Source organism: Prionailurus bengalensis, chromosome D2 (assembly GCF_016509475.1).
Source record: "Prionailurus bengalensis isolate Pbe53 chromosome D2, Fcat_Pben_1.1_paternal_pri, whole genome shotgun sequence".
NCBI lineage: Eukaryota > Metazoa > Chordata > Mammalia > Carnivora > Felidae > Prionailurus > Prionailurus bengalensis.
This window is the reverse complement of record NC_057351.1, coordinates 9,065,175-9,084,574: the sequence shown is the minus strand read 5'-3', so window position 1 is coordinate 9,084,574 and position 19,400 is coordinate 9,065,175. Positions and strand designations below refer to the sequence as shown.

Here is a 19,400-nt window from a genome sequence, read left to right as displayed (position 1 = left end):
ACCAACCACTACACGGATCCAGTACGCTATTTCCTATCTGTGTCTTGAAGAGGGGATACAATGTGAGGTCATTTACACTTATCTCGTCCCTTGCTCCGGGTTGACGTTGCTCAGGCTGGTGAGGCTTCAGTGCTCGGGCACCTCTTTAACGCTGCTTACATCCGCAGCCCGGGATAGGTAAGTGCCCAGGTGGAGAAAATTCAGATGAGGGACCTCAGGGTCTGGAGTAGCATGATGATAAAGCTATGCTAGATAAGTATCACAGGAGCATCTAATATTTTCCCCCTTCTCTTTAAACTAAGAGAAGGAAGATTTTGTTGGATAACAGCATTACGTGCGAGTGTAGGTGGCAGACTCTTAAATGTAAGGACAGTGTGGAGAGAAAGAACAATGTTCCGTGCATGCCTCCAGCTAACGGTGCTCAAACAAATCAACGCCTACCTGCTCTAGACTCCTCACCTTTAAAAATAAGAGGAAGGGCTTGGCGTCTCTAGCCTGCCTGAGGGTCAGCATCCTGTAAGAGGTCTCCATGTCTTTTAAAGTGTTCAGTCGATGCAAAGAACCAATCAAACGAAGGCAGACATTTTCCTAACCGGGTCTTTTCTCTCTTATCTCCCCAGACTATGTCAGAGAATCACAATGACCTTGCACAATAACAGTACAACCTCGCCTTTGTTTCCAAACATCAGCTCCCCCTGGGTACACGGCCCCTCGGATGCAGGGCTGCCCCCAGGAACGGCCACCCACTTTGGCAGCTACAACATTTCTCGAGCAGCTGGGAACTTCTCCTCTCCCAATGGCACCACCAATGACCCTCTGGGAGGTCACACCATCTGGCAAGTGGTCTTCATCGCCTTCTTGACGGGCGTGCTGGCCTTAGTGACCATCATCGGCAACATCCTGGTGATAGTGGCCTTTAAGGTCAACAAGCAGCTAAAGACCGTCAATAACTACTTCCTCTTAAGTCTGGCCTGTGCTGATCTGATTATTGGGGTCATTTCAATGAATCTGTTTACTACCTACATCATCATGAACCGATGGGCTTTAGGGAACTTGGCCTGTGACCTCTGGCTCTCCATCGACTACGTGGCCAGCAACGCCTCGGTCATGAATCTTCTGGTCATCAGCTTTGACAGGTACTTTTCCATCACGCGGCCACTCACATACCGAGCCAAACGAACCACAAAAAGAGCCGGCGTGATGATAGGTCTGGCTTGGGTCATCTCCTTCATCCTTTGGGCCCCCGCCATCTTGTTCTGGCAGTACTTTGTTGGGAAGAGAACTGTGCCCCCAGGGGAGTGCTTCATTCAGTTCCTCAGCGAGCCCACCATCACCTTCGGCACGGCCATCGCTGCCTTCTACATGCCTGTCACCATCATGACTATTTTATACTGGAGGATCTACAAGGAAACTGAAAAACGCACCAAAGAGCTCGCCGGCCTGCAAGCCTCGGGGACAGAAGCAGAGGCGGAAAACTTTGTCCACCCCACGGGCAGCTCTCGAAGCTGCAGCAGCTATGAGCTTCAACAGCAAAGTATGAAACGCTCGGCCAGGAGGAAGTACGGACGCTGTCACTTCTGGTTCGCCACCAAGAGTTGGAAGCCCAGTGCCGAGCAGATGGACGCAGACCACAGCAGCAGCGACAGCTGGAACAACAACGACGCTGCTGCCTCCCTGGAAAACTCGGCCTCCTCCGACGAGGAGGACATCGGCTCCGAGACGAGGGCCATCTACTCCATCGTGCTCAAGCTTCCCGGCCACAGCACCATCCTCAACTCCACCAAATTACCCTCATCGGACAACCTGCGGGTGCCTGACGAGGAGCTGGGGGCGCCGGACTTGGAGAGGAAGGCCGGCAAACTGCAGACCCAGAAGAGCGTGGACGATGGAGGCAGTTTCCAGAAAAGCTTCTCCAAGCTTCCCGTCCAGTTAGAGTCAGCCGTGGACACAGCCAAGACCTCTGAGGCCGACTCCTCAGTGGGTAAGGCCACGGCCACCCTCCCCCTGTCCTTCAAGGAAGCCACTCTGGCCAAGAGGTTTGCTCTGAAGACCAGAAGTCAGATCACCAAGCGGAAGCGGATGTCCCTCATCAAGGAGAAGAAGGCGGCCCAGACCCTCAGCGCCATCTTGCTTGCCTTCATCATCACCTGGACCCCCTACAATATTATGGTTCTGGTGAACACCTTTTGTGACAGCTGCATCCCCAAAACCTATTGGAATCTGGGCTACTGGCTGTGCTATATCAACAGCACCGTGAACCCCGTGTGCTATGCCCTGTGCAACAAAACATTCAGAACCACTTTCAAGATGCTGCTCTTGTGCCAGTGTGACAAACGCAAGAGGCGCAGGCAGCAGTATCAGCAGAGACAGTCAGTGATCTTCCACAAGCGCGTGCCCGAGCAGGCCTCGTAGAGCGGGGTCTTACCAATCGCGGTGACCAAACGCACGCACGTCGGCCCACAGACCTTAGCAGGGAATGAGGCGAGGGCGGGGGCGATTTCTGGGCATGATGAATATGGTTTTTATCACCCAGATATGGAAGGAGCTGCCTGTTCACTGACCCATTGAATAAATCCATTTTAATAGAGAAAGTCAAATACCAATTCAGCAAAAAAAAAAAAAAAAAAAAAAAAAAAAAAGCGTATTACCGAATATAAAGAGATTTATTCTTAAATAGACTTCAAGTGTTTTTTTCTTAAAGAAAGGAAAAAAAAAATGTTTCGTAGCAATTACATACCCAAATTGATCTGCTTGGTTCTTGTAATTCCCAATAGCGCTGGCATCTCAGATGAGCGTAACTAGCCGACACACTTGGCCACGTCCTTTCCAAGGATTCCACGTGGAACACGTCAGGCTAGTGACCCCGTGGTTCTGAAATTACGTCATGCAAAGCTGAACCTTCTTGTCCCAATAGAGCTTCCGTCTTCTCTGGTGTGTTGTTAAACTCTATTTGTGGACTTGATTCTTGCCAAGTACTGTTTTGTGCAGTTCCAGTCTCGTACAAAATAAAAATATAGACGCATATATATATATGTGTGTGTGTGTGTAAGGGAGAGAGAGAGAGAGAGAGAGAGAGAGAGAGAGAGACTTCTGCACACACACACATAGTGTATATAATAGAGTGGGAATCGCTGAGCTGGCAAATTATTCCTGCAATATGTTTTCAGTACTTTGGTAACTGAAGTTTTCTAGGATCCTAACACAACATAAAAGTGAAATAAACCCAGTGTAATGTTTTGGAAACCAGGGCTTTTTGTCCACAAACCACCCTGGGGAATATTCAGCAGAGAGGCCAGCCCCTGAGAGTCAGGTCCTACGCGGCCACGGCTTGCCCAGACTCGTGAGCATAAGCCTCCTCCTTTGCTGGTGTTCTCTACAGAGCTCAACCCAACCGGGGCCCCTCTGAGCTCAAAACACGAACCACATGCACATTGTTTGAATTCAGTCATTCAAATCTGAATGTTTCCAAACGAAATGTCTGCTATCCAAACTGCTTGAAACTCAGTACTAGTGTCACGCTTGAATGTCACACACAGCAATATAGATGGCAAAGCAAAAAGGGACACTGTGGGGGGGTGGGGGGTGGGGGGGTGGGGGGTGCGAGGAGGGGAGGAGAGCGTGGGATTGGATTTCTCGCTACCTGGCACCTTCCAAACAAAAAAGGGCTCACACCTGTGTTACTTAGCAGTGGCCAGTGCTTTCTGGTTCGTTCTGTGACCTTCACCCAGCCGTCGGTGGGGTTTAGGAACTCGCGTGTCCTCTGAAGAAAGCATTAGCACTCTGGGAAGTATCGCTTCCAATTGATCTCCTTACATTTCGCGACGACGATTTTTGTATCTCCTCTGAATTGATCCAAAAGCTTAAATGTTGTATTTGGCGGGGAGGGGAGGGGTGCTGCCGTTGCTGTTGTTTTCGTCGCTGCTGTAATTGTCGGGGCTCCTTCTCCTTCCTTTTGCCGGGGCCGTGTGGGGAGCGGGGGGGTGGGGGGGGGGGGGACTGAGGAGAAACCTCACCTTGTACAGGGCGTCCGTGTCGTGGACCCGGAGCCAGAACAGAAGCTGCTTGTGTTCAGTGTAAGCTGGTGTTTACGAGCAACATCAGCGGACGTGGACTCAGTGGTGTGCGTGTTGCTGAACTATTTAATTTCGTGTTACGTTTCTATGAAGAAATATTTATGCATATTTCACCACCCGTCTATTTAATGTTGATAAATATTACTCTTCAGTCTTCAGCCGTGGTGTCCCTTGCAAGAGACTGTTTAAGGTCCTCTAGAGCGACACGTGCAGGGAACTGGGCTTTCATGAGGCCGGGAAGAAGAAGACAGCCATCCCGTTGGCGTCAGCAAGTACCTAACTCCTGGGCAATCAAAGGCCAACTGTAACGTTAACGTCAGTGTGGAAAACCACTCTTTACTTGATACCTGATGGACCCCGAACGGAGCAAATTTGAAGTCACATGACAAGGGTTAAAAAGCAGATCAGTGTCATTGAAAGAATGATGGTTTTTGTTTTGTTTTGTTTTGTTTTGACCCACATTCAACCAAAGAACAAGAAAAACCAGAGACCATTTCCTAACGTGTAGAACAGACTACAGAATGTTCTGTGATCCACCTGTGAACTGTCTAGTGAGCAACCACATCCATATTTTACTTCTCCCATTGGCCTGGCACTAATAATAAATGCGTGAATGCAGATTCGAGTGTCCCAGGACTTCAATCATTCTGAATCTTTTTGATATCCTGCCTTTTTCCCAAAGGGCTGTTAGCCTGTTTTTCAAACAAAATTAGAGACGATTAGATTTTGAGAAATGGAGAAACCCCCAAGCTTTGGCCAAGCTGCGAAGGTCACTAACGGTTCTTCTTGAACATGATTCTCTCCTTGCCTTTCTCTAACACTGATAATGGCAGAAAAGAATCAAACCCAACACTCTAGCTCCCCTTTACCATTTTTAAATCTCTTATGGGTGAAAGCTGTTTTTCAGTGCTATCTGTGGACTGTGTTTATAGAAACGTATGGCCAACTCTTAGGTTGTTTCCAGAGAAGGAAAATTCTACTCTCTCGAATACGGGGAATCAGGATATGTAGTCAAAGCTGTAGGAGTGGGTTTTTTTTTTTATATTTATTTTTGAGAGAGAGAGAGAGAGCATGAGCATGGGAGGGGCAGAGAGAGGGAGACACAGAATCTGAAGGAGGCTCCAGGCTCTGAACTATCAGCACAGAGCCTGACGCAGGGCTTGAAGCTACGAACTGTGAGATCATGACCTCAGACACTCAACTGACTGAGCCACCCAGGTGCCCCGTAAGAGTGTTTCTAACAGGACAGGGCTACACGTGCAGCTCTCCAAGGGTATGTCATGAGAGGAGGGGTTCAGCATTTCCATAAGATCAAAGTGTCTTTATCCTCAAACCATTTTATTCCACAGAAGTGAGGTTTGCAGAGAGCTTTCACGATTATTCGCTTTAATTGAAAGAGCAAAATAATTAAGCCTAGAATAAACCACACATGAAGAACACCCCCCGACACACACACACACACACACGCATATACATACACATATATACATATGCACATATACATGCACATAGATGTACATGTACATGCATATACACATATATACACACACATACATATACACAAGCACATATACACACATACACACACACCTATTCTATTCTCTGTTCTCCAGGCCTTAGCAGATGAATAAGAGAACTGACCTATCCAGTCCCCTATTTCCCTTGGCTCTCTTATCTTCAGCCCATGACCCACCTGAAGTCTCTCTGCTGGTTCTCCTTCGAATCCGGCATCATCCTTGCCAGAAATCCAGCCTTGACTCTAAATATGTCCCACTTCTGTTCACTCTTTCACATGTAATAGTTCTCCACTCTGACAGAGAAAACAAAGAGGGAAGCATAAGCATTAGAAGATTCCGTGGGTAAAGATCCAGAAGCATATCCACTTTGTCAAGCACCCTTGTCGCACATGGGCAAGTTCACTGCTCTGGAGAGGGAGGAGAGCCCCTGGGCATCAACTGAGAGAAGTGGGAGGGCAGAGTCAGGCAGAGGGCTGCCTCAGGTGCACCTCAGGACAGAAGAAGAATGCCAGGGCTCAGGCAGGCTGGAGGAGCCTGATCGGGACTACACGAAACAGGGGGAGCGCCCGGGGGTTACCCTGGGTGTCCCACGGTGACCTGAGCAGAGATGATTCCCACCCAGATGGGGACATATCACTGAGAACAGTCTGTCACCAGCAGCTCCAGGGGGCAAAGGAAGGTAGCACAAAGAAACACTAAACCAGCATGGGGGGGGGGGGGGGGGGCCGGGGGAGCTCCTGGCTCAGTTTTGTCACCACAGACTTACATGTCCCCTGCCATGCATGTCACTTACCCTCAGACTGTCTGCGTCATCTCCATAAGCTCGTACTAATTAATTAATCGCAAACAGATCAAAACTGAGGCCTGGTGGGAGGTGAGCGAGAGCAGCGGGGAGTGTGAAATGGTGTATCTGATGAACGCTTGAAAACTTCATATCCGTCAGTTATTTCCTTACATTTCAAAACGGCGGAATCTAAGGAACTCCCACTTTGTGGGTGAACCTGAAATTGGACTGTTTGAAATACCACTCCAGTCCGGGACCCCCGCCTGCGGCCCAACAGCCTTGCAAATAGAGCTGCTGGGGAGCAGGTGTTTGGGGGTTCACCACGGTGGTTCTCCTCTTAAAGGGACCAAAACTCTGCAGCGTGCAGCACCTAAAACAGTAATCCTTTCTTCACCCCGCCTCCCACGTCCTCCTCTAAAAGCGCACTTTTCCCCAAGTGAAATGTGCAGCGAGCTTGGTTCAACAGTGAACAATCCAGCCCACACTTCAGGTTCAAGGAAAATTGCACGGCTTCCCCCTGCAGGTTTAAGCCGCGTGCTCTCTCTCCTTGTGTCTTCATGACTGTGTTTTGTAGATCTCAGCCTGGATTCACGCTATGTGAGTAAATATTCCAGACGTAACAGTCTGGTTCTGGGGATGGTAACCCAGGGCTCTCTAGAACTAGAGACTTCCATTGTATTTTTCTGGCTTTAGCATTACTGCCTGAGAAAGGAGGCTGTTGAGGGAATGAACATGGACAGGGACAAGTTAATAAAGCGACTCTACTCGGCAGAAGTTCGCACCTGCAAGCACAACGTTGTATTGACTGGCTCGGAAACAGACAGGTGCTACAAACCTTACTTGGACATGTGTTACATTCACAGCCTCACACACACAAGGACAGACAGTATGCTTGGAGACATGTACAAGTGGACACCAAATGCTTGGGTAGAACCAAGGCTTCAGAACATTAGGTCTGTGGTGGTCACAGCAGAACCACAGAGACTCAGCACTGAGTTCTGACCCTCCTACCCTGGCCTGGGCTGGGACCTGAGACCCGAGGTGGCTCCCCTCCGAGCCACAGGAGACGTCCCACATGAAAGGCAAATGGGAGACGAGGCCATAGCCTCCATGAAAGAGAACTATTCAGAACACATTCCTCACCCAAATCAGAGCCCAGGAACCCTATCTTAACCTAAAAAATATCATCCCCAGAATATATGTTTATTATTGTCCCTTCCGGAAGTCCCAAGATCCTTAACAACTCTGCAATTCACGCACCAAGCCCCAAACTTTTGCTCAATTCTGGGAGTTCCTTGATGATACAAAGTGGGTCTTATCCAGCCATCTGTCTCCTGTCACTGGTTCCGTGTTTGTCAAAGAGTAGATATTCAATAAATGTTGTTGAATGTGTAATATATACTCCTTATGAATTAATATATCAAATATTTATCAGGATTATGTGCACATCCCTGCCCCACGCTGCTACGGTAGTCAGGGGTTAGCTCAGTGGAGCTGCCAAAAGTCACTTAAAGGAAAATGTGATAATGGTCAGCTAATAAGATGTTGCTAAGCAACGAGGAGAAATATTTTAAATAGACTTGAAGTGAATGATATAAGTAAGAGTACAGAATGGGGGGGGGGGGGGGGAAGCAACTGTCTCTTTTATCCCTAGAACTCGGGGACTTTTTACCGGACTGGTCAACTCCATCTGGTTCTCCTTGGTCATCCTAGTACGAGGAGTACTGAGGGAGGCTGGAGAGTCCATGAAGGTCAGTTTTCTGTTTGTGCAAGTGAGAGCTGTCATTTGGCTTAAGACATCTTCCTGTGTAGCTTTGCTGGGTGTGGAAAGTTAGGGGAGGATCCATTCTGTTCCACAAGCAGTTAAACAAAAGCCCTCTCTCACATTCCCTCCCCCACCCACTACATGGCCATTTTCAGCCTCCTACAGACAACACTCAGAGAAACTTCTGCGGGGCTTGTACTGAAGACTATGCGAAGGCGACATTGCGAACGATGCCTTTCTTTCTTTCTTTTTTTTTTTTTTAAACACGGGAACTAAGTTGGTGCAGGTTGGAGGGATAATTAAATTAAAATGGGCCTCCAAGTTGATTTCTGTTGGCAAGAAGCTTTCTGGGAAGTATCTACGATGCGTCCAGTGATCATCATATCCTTCTCGTTTATGAAGGTATAGTGAGAAACCACTGTCGAGAAGAGATGGCTACGTATTTGCTTTGTAAGCAAGAGGCATGTATCATAGTTGCATCTATAATAGTGTCCACATCTTTACCAAAGGCACTGAATTTTACCTGTTTTTCTGACCTGGTGGTGGCCTTCACCTCCTCAGTGATCATTTTTGGTATGCCGTATGCCACGTTCATTCTTTCTCCCGAAAATACGTCAATTGTCTGTACTATAAAATGATGCCTGCAACTGTGTGGTGATATTATCCCCTAAGTTTAACAGTGAAATAAGGAAATAAAACTATTAATAAACAAAGAATGTGGTTTGCTTGCTTTTTAATCCAAAGTCTGCACAGCTGCGGCTTTTTGCTCTAAGAGCAGAGACACGGAGGGTTCCTTCTGGAAGAGGCAGTTATGCACACTGACTACTCTCTCTTTTTTATATACGCTAGAATTTTCTTCAACAGCCAATACTGTTGCCGCCATAACCCAAAAACACATATGATAATGTGTTTAGGAGTGTGTATTAAGCATGTGTAAAATGTGTCTACACACACAATCCTTATGCCAAGAGTCTGAGGAAAAATTCTGTCTAGATAAACCCATGAACAAGGAGTTTTATTTTCTTCCATTTAAAAGAAATGCTTATCTTCCCCAACCCCTTTTTTTAAATGACTTTTTATTTATTTTTGAGAGACAGAGCACGGGTGGGGGAAGGGCAGAGAGAGAGGGAGACACAGAATCCCAAGCAGGCTCTGAGCTGTCAGCACAGAGCCCAAGGGGGGCTCGAACTCCCAAACCGTGGGATCATGACCTGAGCCAAAGTTGAGCACTTAACTGCCTGAGCCACCCAGGCATCCCTCTTTCCCCCTTTTTTATTTTTTTATTTTTATTTCTTTTTTATTTTTTTAACGTTTATTTATTTTTGAGACAGAGAGAGAGCATGAACAGGGGAGGGTCAGAGAGATGGAGACACAGAATCTGAAACAGGCTCCAGGCTCTGAGCTGTCAGCACAGAGCCCGACGCGGGGCTTGAACCCATGGACTACGAGATCATGACCTGAGCCGAAGTCGGCCGCTTAACTGACTGAGCTACCCAGGCGCCCCTCTTTCCCCCTTTTTTAAAGAATTGTTTATTAATTTCTTTTGGACCCATCAAAAATGTTTTCCTCCTGAAAATAAAAACCAAGCATCATATTTCACTGCATTGATTTTAAATTTCCTGAAAGTGTAGGTATAAACTGAAGTCAGTCTAGGCAAGGGATGTGAGGGTTTTTTTTTTTAATGTCTTGCTTAATTGATTTGTGGCTATTATGCTATTTCACAGCACGTGCCATAGAAACCAAACACTGCCTCCTCATTGTGGAAACTTCCCATCTTTCACCTTGTAAGCAAGACCAAGAAAACAGTTTTCTGAATCTCTCTCTCTCTCTCTCTCTCTCTCTCTCTCTCTCTCTCTCTCTCTCCCTATCTCCTTCACCTGTCATTAAATCCTCATTCTTAGTTTATCATTTGGACATATGCTGTCTAGGGCAAGCTCTGTCTGATTTGATGAACAATTTTGTCATGATTCTCAAGGAGATCAATGCAAATTGCCAGGAAATGAACTACTTTTCTTACACTCTATGATAACAGGCAGTTTTTTAATGTTTTCATTGTATTCTTGAGAGAGTACGAGCAGGGGAGGGGCAGAGAGAGGGAGACAGGATCCAAAGTGGGCTCTGCACGGACAGCATAGAGCCTGATGCGGGGCTTGAACTCACAAACTGCAAGATCATGACCAGAGCCAAAGTCAGATGCTCAATCGTCTGAGCCACCCAGGTACCCCAATAACAGTTTTATATGAAATTAATACTGAGACTGAATAAGAAGAGTTTTCTGTTGTACTGAAGTCTTCCATAATTTGCTACCTAAATTGCCTAGATATAACGTACAGCTATAGAAAGAAAAAAATGGCTGAGACTATGGAAAATTAATGAGGCATAAGAACATGTTAATGTTGGAAAGAGCAACCAGGCACGAGTTGATTTTTAACTGAGTGGTGCACCGGAGGAAATTGATAAATAGCTTTGGGGAGGTTACATGGTTACGTGGGAGGCAATTTTGTGAAACAAAACTTTGCTCTCTCGACCTCAGTTAATGAATCCAAGGATTGGTACCCAGTTGGGCTGATCAAAAAATTAACCAAAGAATTTTTAATTTGAGGGATAGATTGGAGCCGGTCTCATCTCACGCACCCAGGATTGTGAAACACGGGAGCTAGCAGCCGTGACTTGTCACATGAACACATCGTATGTATCATATGCATCGTATGAGCACATCAGAAACTGAGGTGGGAAAAAGTGAGATGAGTCAGATTCCAGAGACAAAGAGAGAGTAGAGAAAGACGCCATCTACCCCTGATTTTCCCAAGGCCCAATGGCATCTGCACACTTCTCCCAAGCCTGGTTGTTCAGATGTATTTCGCCTGTCCCGGGTATTTGTAAAACTTAGCATTTTAGTTTAAAGGCATTGGGCTAAGTACCTATTACTTGTAACTAAACGGGACTACCCACTACAAGCTGAGGGGATTAGGTAATACAAATGTTTGCGAAATCTTAAATTATGGGATTAGTCATTCGGGTGTAATTGACCATTCCGCTGATTTAAATATTCCCACAATTAATTAAATTTTTATTTGGCTGAACTGAGGAATTTCACCCTTGAATTCAATGCTTCCTGTTCTCTAACCGCAGCCATATATTTCTAATGAAAATAATCACTGTTATTTTTTAACTATCTAGCATGCTTTTTAAGGGCAGTAAGAATTTAACATTAAACGATGAGCACATTTTTTTTTTATTGAAATTATACTTCACAAAGGTAAGTCTGCACATAGCACTTTTCTGGAAGAGATGTCCCCTCATCCAGAGCGTTTACAGAGTTGTAAAGAGAATGAAGCCAACTTCTCTTTAGAGCAGAAGTTCCTTAGTCTGACTGTGGTCTTTCTTGGGCATTTTTGCACACCGCCCTTCAACCTAATTCCCGCTTCTTGGAGATGCCACGTGTACCTGTCAGTGTATTCGCCACTAGAATTAACCAACAGCATTCACATTGTTAAAAGGCCAAAGTAGGAGAGGAGCCAAGATGGCGGAACAGCATGGAAGTTTTTCGTGCGTCTCGCGTCCATGAAATGCAGCCAGACCAACACTAAACCATCCTACACACCTAGAAAACTGCTTGGAGGGTTAACACAACAATCTGCACAAGCTGAACCACAGAATTCAGCAGAGAGAGAAAAAATTCATTTTTGTTTTCAATTTTTATTAAAAATATTTTTCTTTAATTTTTTTACTGTATTTTTTACTTTTGTGTAAATTTTTTCAAATTCTATCTTACTTCCATTATTTTATTTTAGTCTACTCCAGTGTATTCACCTTTTCAAATTTTCAAACGATTTCCTTTTTTTTCTTTTTTCTCTTTTTTGTTTCTTTTCTTTTTCTTGAATGCAGAAAGAGAAAAAATTCATTTAATTTTTTTACTATATTTTTTGCTTTTATGTAATTTTTTTTCAAATTCTATTTTACTTCCATCATTTTATTTTAGTCTACTACAGTGTATTCACTTTTTCAAATTTTCAAACGATTTCTTTTTTCTCTCTTTGTTCTCTTGTTTCTTTTCTTTTTCTTGAATACAGAAAGAGAAAAAATTCATTTTTAATTTTTATTACAAATATTTTTCTTTAATTTTTTCTACTATATTTTTTATTTTTGTGTAAATTTTTTCAAATTCTATTTTACTCCCATCATCTCATTTTAGTCTACTTCAGTGTATTCATTTTTTCAAATTCTCAAACGATTTCCTCCCCCTCCCCTTTTTTTCCTCTAATCTGTCAAACCACTTTGAACACCCAGACCAAAACACACCTAGGATCTAGCATCATTTATTAGATTTGTGTGTGTGTGTGTGTTTGATTTTTTAATTTTAATATTTCTTTAATCTTAATTTTTTAATTTTAATTTTTCTACCTCATTAATTCCTTTTCTCCCTTCAAAATGGCAAAATGAAGGAATTCACCCCAAAGGAAAAAGTATGAAGAAATGACAGCCAAGGATTTAACCAACACAGATACAAGCAACATGTCTGAACCAGAATTTAGAATCACGATAACAAGAATATGAGCTGGAGTCGAAAATAGATTAGAATCCCTTTCTGCAGAGATAAAAGAAGTAAAAAATAGCCAAAATGAAATTAAAAATGCTATAACTGAGCTGCAATCACGGATGGATGCAGCGGCGGCAAGGATGGAGGAGGCAGAGCAGAGAATCAGCGATAGAGAGGACAAACTTATAGAGAATAACCAGCAAAAAAAAAAGAGGGAGATTAAGGCAAAAGAGCATGATTTAAGAATTGGAGAAATCAGTGACTCATTAAAAAGGAGCAACATCAGAATCATAGGGGTCCTAGAAGAAGAAGAGAGAGAAATAGGGGTAAAAGGGTTATGTGAGCAAATCATAGCAGAAAACTGTCCTAACCTGGGGAAAGACACAGACATCAAAATCCAGGAAGCACAGAGGACCCCCATTAGAGTCAATAAAAGGCAAAAGTAATTACCAATAAAAAGTAACTGTCAGGGGGCACCTGGGTGGCTCAGTCAGTTAAGCATCTGACTCCGGCTCAGGTCATGATCTTGTAGTTTGTGGGTTCAAGCCCCGCATCGGGCTCTGTTCTGACAGCTCAGAGCCTGGAGTCTGCTTCGGATTCTGTATGTGTCTCTCTCTCTGCCCCTCCCCTGCTTGCGCTCTCTCTCTCTCTCTCTCTCTCTTTCTCTTTCAAAAATAAGTAAACATTCAAAAAAAATTTTTAAGGTGACTGTGAAAGATGGGTTCTCATTCGAGTTACATGGGGACACTGATGAGAATCTTGTTGCAATCAGAGCCCAGACCGTGGAGCTCTCTCGCACTCTCCACAGCGATGTGCTTTACGAATAGAGTATCTACCCTTGGCTCCTAAGAGATTTACCAACTTCACCTTGCTGCAGAGTGGAAGGAGAAATGGCACTTAGTCCTGCATTCATTCCCGTCGTCTGCACTGCCACTTGGCCTATTCTGACACCAAATCATTTGCCAGTTTGCTACTGGAATATATTTGAGATGTCACAAATCTCTGTTGGGGAAGGAAGGGATTCCATGCTTCCACAGGATAGATATTTTAGAGGATCCAAAGTTTGCCCTGAATGTGCTCCGCACCCGGGAACCCCCAAATATGATGAGCCAGCCAGCATTTAAGCCAAGAGTGACCAAAATTGTGCCTACATCCATTTCTGTCATCTTCCTGATATGCATCTTTGTCTCTGTAATTCTTAAAACTCATTACATCAGGGGTCTCTTCATTGCATTTTTCTTCATTCCAGACAGTATAATGTTTCTAGACAGCGGGGATGTTTTAAATAAAAGTCAATGTTAATGTTCTGCCTTCACTAAATGACTAAATCTCTCATAATGTCTTGTTTGTAAATGATGTTATCTATCATACTTAGTCCTTAATTCATTTTACTGGTTGTTCTTTTCCATAAAAAAATAGGGATTTTGATTTTTAAGTGATTTTACTTATTGGATTTGGAGGAAACTATTGGCAATAACAATGTAGGCTGGGTATGGGTTTGACTTAATCCCACAGTGTTTTCTCATGACTAATACTAACTTCCCCTCTTAACTAACTTACCTTTCTGAGTCCAATCATTCTCCCCCAAACAATTAATTCATAAAGATGACAAATACGGGATTTGTCTTTCTGCTATGACAGCCACTTACAAGCTAGGAAAACAGATAGAAAGCAATGCTGACTATAAATTCATATACTCAGCACAGGAAAGATTCTTTAACATTTAGTTCGATAAGGCCAATGAAATTTGAATAATAATCTGTTTCATTAAATTGTTGGCACGTGGATACAAACAGATCTCTAAGTGACACAATCCCACCCCCCGCCCCCGCCCCACTAACCCTGGCTTCCAGAACACAAAGTGCCTTTAGAAATCTGACCACTTGAATGGATTCCACCCAGCAGGGATAGCTATATTTAGAAAGAGTTGACTACATTGTCGCACTATCTAGGTTAGCTTGAAATGGAAAGAGTCAGTAGAGGCTCCAACCAAATATGGAGGAAGTTCATAACTAGCAGAGATAATTAAGGAGGCCCAATACTACCTACCAGCTGTCGGGAGGACCTTTAACTATGACATCACAGGGAAGGGCCTCCTCTGAAATTAACTTCAGAACAATATCAAAAGGCCAGTCCTTTGCCACTAAGCCAGAGGTTAAGTATTTTTGCAGTAGCTTTGCAAGAAATCATCGCCACCCGGGCTGTGGAATCAGTGATGCGCCCCTAGCTGTTCCCAGCCGTAGTGGGAGCACGTGTGGGGCAGAGATCAGATCCATGACAGCTCCCCACACCCCTCCCCTCCCACCACCGATCCACACGCCCACGAGCTTCAAGATCAGACTCACTAGAGACTTCGCGAAAACCCAGGTAGGATACCTGCTGAAACTGCATTACCTTCTTGGCTCCGTCAGAAACAAAAAGTGCACATATGATTCCTTATCAAGGTGGGAAAACGGAGTTAATACACCACCCTTTCTCTCTGCTACCCCTGCCCACCCCACCCCAATTCCCTTCCTCATGCCTTCTGTGTGTCCCCACACCCAGAAGTAACCCCTACCTTGTTGGCACCGAGTATATCAACTTCATATATGCTTTGTAACGCGGCTTAACACCTTCCCACCTCTGAAGTTACAAAAATGATTCTGTGTACTAGTAAGCAAGTTCTTTCTCATTGTGTTAGCTAGGCTTGGCAAACAGAAGTGACTTTGACTTCAGAAGATAGAACCAATGTGTGAAAACAGAGATACAGAGATAAAGAAAAGGGAAAATAAACACTCACTGTTCATTAAGAGATAATGGCTTCCTTTGTTTTCTTTCAAGATTCCAAAATGAGATTAAGATCTTAATGCACTACAAAGTTTGAGCACTCCTGGATAAAATATCATAGATCCTTTAGTTGGGGGGGGAAAAACAACAAAACTTTAAATATTCTCCAGTTAAGGGGCGCCTGGCTGACTCAGTTAAGCGTCCAGCTTCAGCTCAGGCCATGAACTCATGGTTCGTGAGTTCAGGCCCCGCGTCGGGCTCTACGCTGACAGCAAGGAGCCTGCCTGGGATTCTCTCTCTCCCTCTCTCTCTGCCCCTCCTCTGCTCTCTCTGTCTCTCAAAATAAATAAACTTAAAAAACTTTTACAAAAAATAAACATTAAAAAAATGTAAATACTCTCCAGTCAAATCAATGCAAGCAAGGGTCCCTCCTCCTATGGCATTGTTGACCACGAACCACCCAGATGCTGTGTAAGTAATTCCAATGGCAAGAAACTCATTAACAAAGTGGACCCACTTTTTGTTTAGGGTTTTAATTGTTTTGCTACACTGTATCCACGGGCTCTAGCCTTCCCCTCTAGGGCACTGATCTTCCACAGTGTATGCATATCAGTGGGGATACATGAGGACTTTCCAGGGAGCACTACCGTGGGGTCAGTTTAAGGAAGTCATTTGCGAGATCCTCAAGTGTCACAGGTACTCCTTCTCAAAGGTGACCTGACTAGAAGATCATCTCCTCCATCACACCTGCCTTTCTGCTACTTCACATGACACACCTCCCACCCGGCCTGAGTCTCACTCGTGTGCACAAACAATCTAGACAATAAACAAAAGGACGGTTTTATTTATTTATTTTTGTTAAATTTATTTATTTATTCTGAGAGAGTGAGTGTACAGGAGAGGGGCAGAGAGAGAGGGAGAGAGAGAGAATCCCAAGCAGCCTCCACGCTGTCAGCACGGAGCCACGGGGCTCAAACTCACAAACCTCGAGATCATGACCTGAGCTGAAACCAAGGGTCAGATGCTTAACCGACTGAGCCACCCAGGTGCCTCACAAAAGGACTGTTTTAAAATGCACAGTTCCGGGGCGCCTGGGTGGCTCCGTCGGTTGGGCATCCAACTTCGGCTCGGGTCACGATTTCGCGGTCCGCGAGTTCGAGCCCTGCGTCGGGCTCTGTGCTGACAGCTCAGAGCCTGGAGCCTGTTTCAGATTCTGTGTCTCCCTCTCTCTCTGCCCCTCCCCCGTTCATGCTCTGTCTCTCTCTGTCTCAAAAATTAATAAACGTTAAAAAAAAATTTTTTTAAATGCACAGTTCCCCAGAGAGTGTCTTGTAGCAGAAAAGCAAATAGAGCTTCAAAGAAATATTGAAGAGTGGAGTGTCTCATTTTATCCAGAGAACAAACCTATACTAAAGCCCCATGCCTCTATGGTATCCACTCATATATCCCTCCACTCGTTCATCCATCCATCTATCCATCCGTGCGTCTATCTGTCCATCCATATATCCATCCACTCATTCGTCCATCCATCTATCCACTAATCTATGAGTTAGAATTCAAAGGTGAGGTAGCTGTCATAAGAACATGTATAATCGCATTTATTTAAACTGGAACATTAGGTCAGGTTTTTTGTAACATAAAGTAAATGAATTTTGTTGATTGATTTCGCAGTGAGGGCTGGCTTTGCCAGTTGGATTATAAGGTATACATTTTCCATAAGGTGGATAAAGAAAAATCTACACTACAAAGTTTTGATATATTGAACAGAGATCATATGGCATATGCAGGAAACTGCACCCTTTGAACTTATATTAAATCTGTTTATAAACAAAAGTAGGCAAGAGGCACACAGCTTTTAAATTTTTATGTAAATGAGGGGGGAGAAAGCAGTGAAACAGAAAACAGAGTAATAACCTCCCCTCATCCATATGGCATATCCCTGAATATATGAAGACAATTCTCATTTCTCCTGTACACCACTTTCTCTCCACTTTAAACCTCCTGGACGGCCTGAGCCATTCTTCATAGTTCACAGTCAAGGGCATCGCTGAGGGGGGAAGGAGTGAGTGATCCCAGCAAGTCCCACTTCTGTCTTTCCTGGGATCAAGCTCACACCCCCACCCAGCCCTCCTGATAACTCAGCCTCCGAATCTGGCTTGTCCAACCTCACAGTGCACATAAAAGCAGCCACTCAGAGAACAATAGCTGCTCCGTCCTCTGAAGAACCAATGAGTGACTTGACCGTAATTTCTTGCCCTAACTCCAGCAAATCTCGTTGTGTCAGAGGCGCCCTGTCTGCCTCAAGGCACAGTCGACAAGCAGAAGGGAGCCAAAAAGTAGGAAGGGAGGAAGAAGGGAGGCTGAAGGAAAGTGAGTGTGTGTCCCACCTACACCAAGACGCGTGCATCCACAAGCAAGACCACTGGTGATGTGGTTAGAGTCAGTGGTGTTTTAGATACGGTGACATCACACGTGTCGTAGGCTCTGACTTTGCAAGGGGAACAGGTTGTTACGTTCCTCGCTTCTTCTAATCCACTATTTGCCCATTAGCACCACGTCACTCCCAACCCCACTCCTGGCCAAATCCTGCACGTGAACCTATGGTTTCTGTAAGTACTGCTCAAGGAGAAGGCTGATGCAAAGAGACAGAGTCAAAACTCTGAACTTCCGAGCTTCCAAGCAGATTTTTAACCAACCTAGAGGAGAAAAAGACGTCGTTAAGCCATAGCTTTCAAAGGTAACAGAGAGAGAGAGAAAGAGAAAAATGTTCCTGGGAATTCTAAGACCTTCCCTGGGTTTCTACCCAGGGACATGTGCCTCTGAGCCTTCATGCTTCTCTGCTCTTTAAATTTCCACTGGCTCTCGCCTTCAGCCGAGCCGGGGTCCTCGACCAGGGTCATGGCTAAGTCTTCACAGCGCCCCCGAGAGCCACATTTTCCTGAAGTCTTCATCTGGTATTGCTTCTTCAGCTGGTAGCTGACCATTGTTGTTGTTTGCTTGTTCGTTTCCGATTCAAAACTCTGGCTCCTTTTCAGCTCAAGCCCTGACGTTTCTGTTTCCTGTCTGATAAAGGCTTCCCGCTGCTTTACAGAGCAGAGGTCAGTGCAGAGAGGAAAGCCCCCAAAATAGTCTTCTCTCCCGGCTCAGGCACCCCCACCTCCCAGCACCTGACACTCACACTGATGACAGTGTTCAAATATTTCTCTGGGGAGTGCAGAGCTTTCTGAAAGCTCCATAATTTTATTTCTTATGCTGTATCTTACGTTACATAGTGGAACAAGATGTGCAGTTAAGTCCGTTCAGAATAGAGGGAAGGGAAGGTCCTCAGAATTCTCACTGTCCCAGATGCTGTCAGATGTTTACAGTGGAAGCCACACTTTGGAGGTTGGTTATAGGTGCCCTGTCTTCGGATTTTGCAGTGGGGGCTTTACGGAATAGCGCAGAGGGGATGTTCTAGAGTCCAGAGTTCCACGTCAAGCAACAGGAGAAAAGGCAAACTGGTTTTAGGATGATAAGGCCTTTGGGTGGCAAATGAACTTGGGGACTGTGCTGCCCAGAACTGTCTAGTCACCACCCACAGGAGAGAAGAGCATAGAGGAGTTTCCTTAGGTGCAGGTGAAACTGAGACCACATGACTTTGGCCAATGGCATCACGGCCATTTCTACCCAGATCATGTCCCTCCCAGCTCTCCAGGGGGTGGCTTTGTGGGAAAGCGTGTATCCTCTGCTCTTATAGAACCTGCTCAGAGAAAGACCCTACGACGACCCTACCATGTAGGGTCTTTCTAAAATAGCACCTTGCCACCCCATTCTCAACTTATTTACCCCACTGGATGTTTCTTCACAGCACTTATTACGTTACACATTTTTAAAAGCATTTGTGACCTATCTCCCCTCACTGGGATGTAAGCTCTGTGGAAACTGGGTTTTTGCTTACTTTTCCTGTCTCTTCCCG

At 45.0% G+C, this 19,400-nt stretch overlaps 1 protein-coding gene across 1 annotated transcript in view; it reads left to right on the top strand.

Annotated features, from left to right (window-relative positions):
- CHRM3 (cholinergic receptor muscarinic 3) overlaps positions 1 to 3,026 on the top strand; it is a 519,800-nt gene extending 516,774 nt beyond the window's left edge. Inside the window, exon 5 of the mRNA XM_043596199.1 lies at positions 621 to 3,026. Coding sequence (XP_043452134.1) covers positions 640 to 2,412 — 1,773 coding nt within the window. The 5' untranslated portion in view covers positions 621 to 639 and the 3' untranslated portion in view covers positions 2,413 to 3,026. The remainder of the gene's footprint in view (positions 1 to 620) is intronic.
- Positions 3,027 to 19,400: the final 16,374 nt, after the last annotated feature.